The sequence below is a fragment of the Micropterus salmoides genome, unplaced genomic scaffold, assembly GCF_014851395.1.
Source record: "Micropterus salmoides isolate LMB-PRFRI ecotype aquatic unplaced genomic scaffold, ASM1485139v1 Ms_hic_scaffold_21, whole genome shotgun sequence".
Lineage (NCBI taxonomy): Eukaryota > Metazoa > Chordata > Actinopteri > Centrarchiformes > Centrarchidae > Micropterus > Micropterus salmoides.
In genome coordinates, this window is record NW_024041262.1 from 14,927,438 (window position 1) to 14,938,567 (window position 11,130).

The following is an 11,130-nucleotide window of genomic DNA, read 5'->3' on the forward strand; positions in this document are numbered from 1 at the left end:
TTTGCAGATTTCTAAAGATTGTTTTACATTTGTCTTTTCTAAGGGATTTTCCCTCACATGTTTTCCCAATCTTGCCACTTTCTCCTTCTTCTTCTTGTTTCCTTTGATGTTGTGTAGATCTGGACTGTTTTGGCCTCCTCTCAGGGCACTGGATGCGAGTGCAGAGCTCTGACAGTGTGGTCTATGCCGTTATCAACAGGGGTAGCTACCTCTCTATCACTGGATGTGTGTGTTTATGTATGGCATGTCTTGCCGCAGTTTGAGGCATAAGTCAGAATGTGCATGGGCTAATCAGCATGCCCTCAGGCCTCATTGTCCAGCATGGCCAGCATCTTGCATGTAGACAATCAGTGTCACGTCAAGACTCATGACAAGAGTCATCAATCAGTCCCATCGTATCAGTTTTCTCAATCTGTTGTTTTCCTTTTGATTATATCTTGGTATTTTTTTCCTGTCACCATCTTTCATCAAAATTTTAACTGCTTATTTGCAGCCTGACCCTGCAGAAATCCTCTTCCACTGAAGAAGATTATCAAGATGAAGAAATTAAGCGTTGACTGCATTTGGTCCTTCAAACTAATTTAACAGTGTAATGTGTATTGCCTAATACTCATCATGCCTTTTCACCCCCCCACCTCCCTCGTGCCTCTTTCTTTTAGTTTCTTCAGTTACAGCATCATGTCTTTGATTTTTGTTTCATAGATGATGGGGAGGCAGTGAGCAGTTCATACGAGTCCTACGATGAGGAGGAAGTAACCAGAGAAAAGTCGCCGTCAGCGCAGCACCAGTGGCCATCAGCGGAGGCGTCCATTGAACTGATGAAGGACGCTCGGATTTGTGCCTTCCTGTGGAGGAAGAAGTGGCTGGGCCAGTGGGCCAAACAGCTGTGTGTCATCAAAGACAATCGCCTGCTGGTGGGTAAAAGACTCACTCACTTTTAATCTGAATTTAAAAAATTTGTGTAAAACAATTACGGTCATGAGCACAGAGAGTTTTATAAAAGGTAGGGTTTGTTTGTTTGCATCCGTGTAATTACAACAGTTCAATCTAACTCAACATGTAAAAAGATTATGTTAAAGTAAGCAAACCTCAAAAAATTTACATTTAAAACTGTATGTTCTCATTTGGCCTGACAATGATGAGAAAGTCTACCATATCAAGGAGCTTAAGCAAACAATACCATTTTGAAGAATTTGCTTTCTTTCCAAGAGTTAGATGATACAACTCATCCTCTCATCAATACTTTTATACTCACAGTGAAGCAAATGACTACCTGTATTTAAAGGGGCCCTAAGCTCTAAGGAGCATTTCACCACTCTCATAAGCGTGCAAAATATCGGTACAAATCTCTAATATAAACCCACTATATTCAAGTAGCCCACCACTAAAACTTTGGCAGGAAAAGTTAGCAACTTCCTGGTGAAGAAAGTGGAACAGTTAGCAGCAAAAGAGCTAAAAGGTTTGCTTAGGAGTTGGTAGCTAAAAGGAGAGGGACTATCAGGCCATTTATCAGGTAAGGAAAAAAAACACCCCAAATGAATGCCAGTTGCTCTGTGTCTGCTGGAAGGTGTGCCATTTGCTTCACACCTTCACCATATTACCTTGTATGTCAGTGTTTACAGTTTGTCGTACTGCCCCTAAGAGGTCAAAAATTCAGTTAATGTAGATTTAAGCACAAAGCTATAGTTCTGAGGCAATTAGCCTTGCCTGGCATAAAGTCAAGAATCTTGTATGTTACTTGTGTTAATTTTGAAGAGAGCCAGGCTATCTGTTTTCCTCTGCTTCCAGTCATTTTGCTAGTATGGCTAATTTCACACCGACATGGTAAATAAGTTACCCTCATCTAACTCTTGGAAATGGCCCTGCGATGGATTGGAGATCTGTCCATGGTGTACCCCGCCTTTCGCCTGATGTCAGCTGGGATTGGCTCCCGCCCTCCGCAACCCTGTACACAGAATAAGCGGTTGACGATGAATGGATGAACTCTCGGAAATGAAGCAAATAAGCGTCTTTTCCCATAATGCTGAACTGTTCTTTAAACGTCAGTAATCGTGAAAAAGGATTGCTCTGGATTGACCTCACTGCTTTAAAAAGTATCAAACCAGGAAAAGTATGACTAATTTTTTTACTTGTTTGCTGGGTTCACTTTCCTATTATCAAAAGCCTGCCGATAATCAATACCTTACAGTACCTAGTAACACACACCCACTGGTTTAAAGTGGGCTCCTTGAGCGATGACTCATGTTATGTAAGGATGTCTAAATATTTATAGACTTGTATGAAAATTCCCCAAGTAAAAAACCACACGAGTGTCAGGTTGGAATCATTTGACCCTGTGATTAACAAGTCTATTGTGCTAAATCATTGAGGGAGTATGAGCTCTTTTTAGAACACAGATGTTATCCAAAAGCATGGTTTTTGGATTGAATATGATTATATATATTAGAGTGGCAGTTTTATGCTTAATTTTTGACTGATATTTGTTAAATGGCAAATAATTAATTCTAAAGATATACCTCACGCACAATCACAAAGTAAGTCAGTGTTATGCCTCTTTCAGTGCTATAAGAGCTCCAAGGAGCAGACACCTCTGCTGGACGTGAGTCTGTCTGGCTGCAGTGTGGTCTACAAGGAGAAGCAGATGAAGAGAAAAGAGCACAAGCTGAAAATCATTCCAGTGGGAGGGGAGGCCATCGTGCTGGGCCTTCAAAGCAAGGAGCAGACAGAGCAGTGGCTGAGGGTAAGCCTCGTTCTTAATAGCTCTCTAGTCTCTCTCTAATTTGTTGAAGGACAAATTTTGTTTTTAAGTTCATTTCGCAGTTTAGATGATGACATTAATTAGCCTCCTCTTTGTTCATTAGGTGATTCAGGAGATCAGTCCCAAGCCAGCTGATAACTGTGACCCCCACCACTCTGTGTCTGACTCCCCAAGGCTCATTTGTACAAAGGTACACTTTAAATCTTTGTGCTTTAGAGTTCCTTTCGTTCTATGATAAGAAGAGGTCTCAGGAGTTTTTGATTGGCTCTACTTAAATCATAGGGCTCAGCAACTGTTTAGATCTTTTCTACCTTGGTCATAATTTGTATTTCTGATGAATGTAACTACTAAATGACTAAAATGTTGATATGAACTTCCAGGGAGAAATGAGTGAGAGATACTCAGTGGCTTCAGAGAGTGGCAGCAGCACCGACAGCCATGCTGAGACTCCCGAAATCAAAGATGGTGGGTCATGGGGAGGCTGTGGCTCAGGAGGTAGAGCAGGTTGCCTGTTGCCTGTTGTTCCAGGCTGCATGTTGAAGTGTCCTTGGGCAAGATACTGAACGCTGTATTGCGCCTGGTTCCACCAGTGTGTGTGTGAATGCTAGTTTCTGTTTGAGCACTTTAGGCTCAGTGTATGAATGGTGAAGCGCTTTGAGTGGTTGAAAAGACTAGAAATGTACTATACAAATATGGAGCATTTACATTCATTCCTTAGCTTTTTATTTTTTTCGATTTCTAGTCCAAAATTTTGCCAAAAATATTAGTTTTCAAATTCATGTTAAGATTTCTTCTCCTTCTTCTCTTCCCCTCCACAGTAAAGAAGAAATATGGTGCAGGTTTGAAGTTCAGCAACCTCATGAACATTGGCAAGAAAAAGCCCTCCTCTTTGGAGAGCCCAGAGAAATGTGTAGACACCTCAGGTGAGCAGAGATCCACTGTTCATGTCATACCAAATTATAAAATCTCAAAGCATGTACTGATTGTACTCAGGTGCAGTTCCTATCCTTTGCCTCAGTAACTTTCTCCTCGGTAGCCCTTGATGGATGCTATTCATCATGGATAATCTTACTGCAGACTAAACATCAATATTTTACCATCTGATTAAAAAATGGAGTCATAATTAGACACTCTTATAACAAAACTCTGGGGTCCTCAGCATTTTACAGTCAACCTGGAGAACACTAATTATCTTGGCCACACAACTTTGAATGAAAAAGTTGTTTCATTCGACACACAGTACATTTGATCATTTTCAGCCATACAGAGAGTACCACAACAATTTGTTGGCTTTGATTTAAGCAATAACCAATAATAATCAATGGATCATTAAACAAAGGTGAAGTCTAATGGCCGTGGAACTTGTTTTGGGTAACATAAAACAGTATGAGATGCTGCATTGTAAATACTCTGTTTCTCTACCTGCTTAAGAATATATGTACAGTACTAAATATATATCTCATGATTACGTTGCATCTTCTTTCCACTTTCAGGCTACCTTAACGTGTTGATGAACAGCCAATGGCGGACCTGCTGGTGTCTTATAAAGAACGGTCAGCTATGGTTTTACCAGGACAAGGGCAAGAACAAAGTTAGCCAGCCAGCTGTGAACCTGGGGGGGTGCAGTGTTTTGCCGGACCCCAGCCCTGAGCACTTGTACTCCTTCAGGATTGACATGGATGGCACACAGCTGGCAACCCTAGAGGTAGATAACCACTGTCTTTTCTGCTGCTTTGCAACATTCCTGCAAATGCTTTGGATTTAGGTTTATAAGGAAATTGAATATTAAAGCTGAATCCAACAGATTCACTGTGTGATGGCAGTAAAATCTGGATAAAATTACAGTTAAGTGTACAAAATTTCTCCAACCATTGCAGAAGAGGTGTTAGGCGTGGGTTGTGAGCTAGAGAAACTCTTTATGAAGAAGATGACTGAAAACAGACATCTGGTTGGTGCAGTACATTTCCTGTCCTCAGTTGATATTTGCCTCAGATGAGAGCTTACTTCAGCGTTACCCTGTAGGAGTGGACGCATCACTGTTGTTCTGAGGAATAACCAGAAGTCTTAACATGTCTGGAATGGCAAAATGTCTGGAGAGAAAACCAAAACGTCAGCATTTGTCAAAAAGAGAAATGGTGTACAGATCCAAAACTCTTAACATGTACTCATTTGGAAATTACTTTCTGCTGACATCATCTTAGCCTATGTAATATATGTGTGTGCACAAGGGTGGTCTGCGTGTTTGTGTGCATACTGGGATTTTGGGGACCAACGCTACGCCCTTTTTCATTGGGGTTTCCAGTACCACCCTGCTGCAGTGCATATTTGGTCATAGGCAATGGAATTTAATGTTTAGTCTTGAGGGATCTATCTGTCACATGTATGGTTTTGTTTTTTTCTTATTATTTCACAAATTGAAACTTCTGTAGAACAGTGTTAACCAAAACACACAAAACCGCTCAACAAGGTTTTCACATATTTATTCTGAGAAAGATGTGTCAAACTACAACATGTCGACAAACTTCACGTGCTTCTATTAAATGAGCTGTTTGAATCTCCCAAAATAATAATAGGCTGTTGTGTTTCTTAATGAAACAGGCGAATTTAGGCTGGTTATCGAAAAGAGATGTTTCACATGTGTCAGTGACACTAAATACTTGAGTGTTACTACTTCACTGTGTGGCATTGCTGATTTACACTCAGGCTTACTGTGTCTTGCTGTTTCTTGCAACATTTCTTAGATGAGTAGAACTGCTCAGCTGAGGATAGGCAGTTCACTTCTTGAAAGGTTTTGCATATTGAAATACTGCTGGGAATTAATGCTGTAGAAATCTTCTTATTAATACAAAGTGACAGATGTTATGCAACATAAACCATGAGCTGGTTTTAAACTCATGATGTTGCAAGTGCGTGGTATGTACTGAATGCGCTTTGTCTCACTCTTCCCTCTCTCAGGCCAAGACGTCTGCAGACATGGGCCATTGGCTGGGCCTCTTGCTGTCACAGACGGGGAACAAGACAGACCCCGAGGATCTGACGTACGACTACGTCAATGCTGAGAGGATCTCCAGCATCGTCAGTGCTGCCAAGACTTCTTTATAGTAAGATCCTCACTTCTGTCTACTTTTAAGGGACGGTGGTCCCACTTGTGTATGCATACTTATCGCACAATATTAAAGCGAGACCTCTCTTGTGTATTTATGTGTCTCTCTAGCTATATGCAGAGGAGGTATTCAGAACCAAACACCTACATAGACGCCCCGCCCTCCATCCCTCACGACTCTGATGAACTGTATGATGATGTGGCGTCTCTAGCTGATCCAGAGGTATATCCATGATTAAAATCCACTATGAAGTTACCTGTAACCAAAATAAAAACAGAATCAATGTTGATACCTGTACATCTGTTTAGTCTTGCAAAATCAGCTGGGAGTCATTATATCAGAGTAAACCACATTAAAAAGGATAATATGATTTTAGCAATCTATGATCAAATAGAATTTATTAATTAATATATCCATTGGGGCTGCGACTAACATCCCACTCTCGTATAAGAAACCATAGTTAAGATGGAACCAGTGAATGTTTGCATTAGAAAAGCTATGCTAATTGATTAGTAAAATAGTTGGAGTTGTTGATCACCTAAGCAATAAATCAAATGTTTCATCTCTAATATCCACAGAAATGTTGATTGGTGTAAACCTAACAATAGTCACTAAAATCATCACGGGCGGTGTTTTTTTGGGGGGGGGACTTCAGCCTCTATGTTGTTCTGTAATGTAATGTTTTCAATTTCGGTTTCATTTTTACATGGATTCACTTCATCTGGCCACTTTCCATCTCATAACTTCCTACTCCCCTGTCATGCAGGATGCTGAAGAGAGTGGCCTGCCAGACAGTGAAAACAACAGTCTGCAGGAACATAATGAAACACGCTCAGTGGGAACAGAGCAGGACATTGAAAACAGGATTTACTTGGACCTAGTCCCTGTACGCTCCTTCCTCCATACGTCCACTGGGGGTAAAGCCCCCCCTGCCAAAGAAACTTCTGGACATTCACCAGTCCCAGTAGAGCATGAGAAAGACCCCGTATCTCAAGTGAAAGAGGTAGGTAATAGATAGAACAGATATATATATATATATAGCGCTGTTATAAATTCAGGATACCAAAACAGATGTATTATTATACTATATCCGACCTTTCTCTGAACCAAGGCCTGTCTGTCTATGTAGTTAAATTACCTTTTATATGTTATATTTTGTGCTTTAATTAAGTATTTTATTTGTCAACTCTAGGTCATTTCAAACCCTTCAAACCCTACTGAGCCAGAATCTGCACCTATGTTAAATGGAACAAGTTCGACCTCTGCTGCCTGCAAACCAGAAGAAGAGCGTCCCCCGACTCCCACTCCACCGCGGCCACAAACTCAGCCAGTCAAGACCTCGTCCCAAAGCCAGGAGACCCCCAAGAGGACCAGCCTGGGAATCACACAGACCTTCCTCTCCTCCGGGGTACAGGTCCATAAAGGCCAAACGTTTCCGACTGCTTCCGGACTCCCTCACAGTCCTCAACCCATGCGGCCCAAAGCACATACCATAGGTGAGGACAAAAAAACATGAATATTGGGTTTGCTAGGTCCCATGTTAAAAGAGAGAAATAGACAAATGTATTTGTTTTATCTATGAATTCTCAGTCATCCAGGTCATAGTTATCCAACGAAGGTTAAAGTCAAGGGCAACTGGACTTGGTTGAAGATACTGGAAGACGTTTCGTCCCTCATCCAAAGGACTTCTTCAGTTCTGACTGACTGGCAGGGAAACTCAGCTATTTAACCTCAGTGGGGTCGTTGGCCCGGGTCATCGATACCGCTGGTTCGTTAGTGTTCCTTGTTGCTGTGACGACAGTCATTACAGTTGTTAAGACAACCTGTGGCCAAGACTGAACGACCATCGTTGGTATCTTCACCTGAGGCCAATAGGTTACGTTTGTTGAGTTTCCTGGGAAGTGATGAAAGGACAGCATTGTAAGTGGGGGATAAGTGGTGGCGTAGACCCCCTCCCCTGTTCAATGACGGCTTCCCGGGTGTAGATGGCTTCCTTGACACCTCTTTCAAACCATCCATCTTCTCTGTCTAAAATGTGCACCTGGTGGTCCTCAAACGAGTGTCCTCTGTCCTTCAGATGTAAGTAGACTGCAGAGTCTTGACCTGAGGAGTCGGCCCTTCTGTGTTGAGCCATGCGTTTGTGTAGTGGTTGTTTAGTCTCCCCAATATACAGGTCTGTGCATTCCTCACTGCATTGGACCGCATACACTAGATTGCTTTTCTTGTGTTTGGGTGTGCGGTCTTTGGGGTGTACCAGCATCTGTCTTAGTGTGTTCTTGGGTTTAAAAAAACACAGGGATGTTATGTTTGTTGAAAATCCTCCTGAGTTTCTCTGATACTCCAGACACGTATGGAATCACAATGTTGTTGCGTGTGACCTTCTTTTCCTCCACCCCTGTAGTTTTGTTCTTCTTGGATCTTGTGGCTGTCTTCACAAAGGTCCATTTAGGGTATCCACAGGCTGTCAGTGCCCCCTTCAGGTGTTTCTGTTCCTTCTCTCTGGCTTGGGCGCTTGTTGGTATGTTTTCCGCTCTGTGGTGCAGTGTTCTCATGACCCCTAGCTTGTGCTCCAGTGGGTGGTGGGAATCGAACAGTAGGTATTGGTCTGTGTGTGTGGGTTTTCTGTAAACACCAATCTGCAGGCTCCTGTCCTCTTCAATGTGTACAGCACAGTCCAGGAAGGCCAAACTGTTGTTGTGAACATCTTCTCGTGTGAACCTGATGTTACTGTCCACAGAGTTGATGTGTTCTGTGAAGGCTTGCACTTCCTGGCTTTTAATTTTGACCCAGGTGTCGTCCACATATCTGTACCAGTGGCTCGGTGCTGTTCCTCTGAAGGAGTTGAGGGCTTTATTCTCCACTTCTTCCATGTAGATGTTTGCCACAATCTGGGATACCGGTGAGCCCATGGCACAGCCATGCTTCTGTCTGTAGAATCCACCGTTGTACTGGAAGTAGGTGGTGTTTAGACAGAGGTCGAGTAATTTACAGATCTGGTCTGGGCTGAGGCTAGTTCTGTTGTCCAGGGTGTTGTCTTGTGTTAGCCGTTTCCTTACGGTTTCTACTGCCTCTATGGTGGGGATGCAGGTGAACAAAGAAGTCACGTCATAGGATACCATGGTTTCATCTGGATCCAGTTTTGGACGTGGTGAGGCGTGTTTCCCAAAAATGGAGCTAAAATGGTGGAAATGTGTTTGGCAATGTTGTAGGTGACAAATGTATTAGTACTCTATATTATAATTAGTGTTGCGAGCATATCAAAACTATTGGTATCACTATCACCACCTCTACAGACCTTTTTTAAGGATCTTAAGAAGTACATTTTCAATATTAAGTAGAAAATGGTCTTAAAATAATTAAATTTTAGTGAGTAAATGAGTGAGATTAACTGCTTCCCTTCCCTTGTAATCTTACATTACATTGCCACGGCTCCCTCTAGTGAAAAGCTGCATCCACTACAGTTCAAGTGAGAGAATGAATGCACCTTTTTTTGTTCCCCTTCGCACTCTTGGGGAAATGTCATGAAAAATGTTGGATATTGTTTTACTCATTGTGAATGAGCTAAAATGTACAAACTTTCAATCTTTAATTCCCCAGGGTGTCCCGGTGCAGTTGAAGGGAAACTGGGCAAGAACCGTACAGAGGCAGACTTGCGGCGCTACATCGACGAGCGCGACCGCCTGGAGAAAGAGAAGGAGGAGGTGAGGAGCAGTCTGGCAAGCCTGAAGAAGGAGAAGAGGGATACCAGAGAGGAGCTCAGTGCCTGTCAAGGTACACCTACACTTGTTGTGGCACGTCACTGTTTCGATGACCAGGTTTGCAATGATCTGTGTCACTGATCAGCTGTCTGTTATCCTCAGATCCCAAGCAACAGGCCTTATTAGAAGCCCGTTTGAAGCAGAAAGAGGAGGCGTGTCGAGAGGCAGAGCAGCGCAGGGTAGAAGTGGAGCTACGGTTGGTAGAAGTGAATCAAAGTCTGAAGAAGGTGGAGTCTGGGCCTTTCACTCTGGGAACCACACTGGACAGCAGCCTCCAGGACACACCCACGGTTTGTGACTGATTTCATTGGTATAAATGTGGAATTTCAGAGCCCCATCAGCAGAATCTGTTCACTTGAAGTACAAGCGCTTAGTCATAAGGGTGAACACAGGAAGTGAGTTTATATGTAACAACTTGACAACCAAAACTTCCACTCTCTAGTCAGAGCTGCTGTTAGCATCCCTCCCTAACTACCTCTCTACCGTTTTACCCTCAGCCTAAAACAGCAACCCTGCCTGCTCCCCAGACGTCGTTGTCATCATCATCCTTCCAACCCTCCAACAGCAGCGTCAATGCAGACCCAGCCTCCCCAGTCAACTCTGCCTCTGCGCTAAAGAGCAGGCCTGCCTCTATCATGGCCACCACAGGCAAAGTCCTACAGAAAGCTAAGGTGAGACTATAGAGTGTGTGTGTGTGTGTGTGTGTGTGTGTGTGTGTGTGTGTGTACTGAAAGCACACAAGCTTATTAGATCTTTAAGGAATGTCTTGAAACATAAATTGAGAATTTGGTCCCATTTCAAGAATCAATAAGTTCCACACAGCACCTGAATGTACATTTCTGGAAATACCATTATGATTGTATATAATTTATACAGTCAAAAAAAATACATTTCATTTTTGTTGTATTAACAGGAGTGGGAGAAGAAATCCGCAACCTAGAAGGAAACCCTGAATGCCCCAAATCCACAAATTTCTCTTGGTCTTGTCCTGCTTCAGCAAGGAACTGCCGAGTGACCAGACCAGACGGTTAAATCAGCACCCACAGGACTCTGGATCCTTCATTCTCATCACTTTCCTTGCCACGACTATAAAGAGCCAATCAGAGCGATGCACAAGCAGTCTTCTCAAATACCACTGGATAATCTTAGTTGCAATGACTTTTCAAGTTTTTTTTTCTCCATTTGCTAAAGCGAGGACATTAAAGTAGTAGCATCATGGCCAGTCTCCAATTGTTCCTGATAAAGATGCACACATGGGATGTTTCAGCATGGAAAACAGCCAAACATTTGAAACCACAGAAGTTTGAGACAGCAAGACACCCCTCTACAAAATTGGCCATTTTGTACACTCTAGATTGTAGCTTGGTTCATATATGCTGGTAGCCAAGATGTAAATATATTTACACCATTATTCAGCCTTTTGGCTTGTATTGCTAGCTAAACATGCACTTTTTAATCAAATAAAAATGTACTGACAACAATCATGGCCTGAAATTCCTTTAAATGTCTC

General features: G+C 42.5%; 1 protein-coding gene across 2 annotated transcripts in view; it reads left to right on the forward strand.

Annotated features, from left to right (window-relative positions):
- Positions 1-11,101, forward strand: part of afap1l2 (actin filament associated protein 1-like 2) — a 41,521-nt gene extending 30,420 nt beyond the window's left edge. The window contains exons 6-20 of one of the 2 annotated variants that reach the window (XM_038735769.1): positions 118-201; positions 703-914; positions 2,561-2,740; positions 2,862-2,948; positions 3,139-3,223; positions 3,577-3,681; positions 4,252-4,463; positions 5,714-5,859; positions 5,973-6,084; positions 6,629-6,865; positions 7,055-7,358; positions 9,460-9,633; positions 9,723-9,910; positions 10,118-10,291; positions 10,534-11,101. In XM_038735769.1, the coding sequence (XP_038591697.1) occupies positions 118-201; positions 703-914; positions 2,561-2,740; positions 2,862-2,948; positions 3,139-3,223; positions 3,577-3,681; positions 4,252-4,463; positions 5,714-5,859; positions 5,973-6,084; positions 6,629-6,865; positions 7,055-7,358; positions 9,460-9,633; positions 9,723-9,910; positions 10,118-10,291; positions 10,534-10,560 (2,327 nt within the window). In that variant the 3' untranslated portion in view covers positions 10,561-11,101. The remainder of the gene's footprint in view (positions 1-117; positions 202-702; positions 915-2,560; positions 2,741-2,861; positions 2,949-3,138; positions 3,224-3,576; positions 3,682-4,251; positions 4,464-5,713; positions 5,860-5,972; positions 6,085-6,628; positions 6,866-7,054; positions 7,359-9,459; positions 9,634-9,722; positions 9,911-10,117; positions 10,292-10,533) is intronic. The other variant, XM_038735770.1, reaches the window with a different exon arrangement.
- The last annotated feature ends 29 nt before the right edge of the window (positions 11,102-11,130 follow it).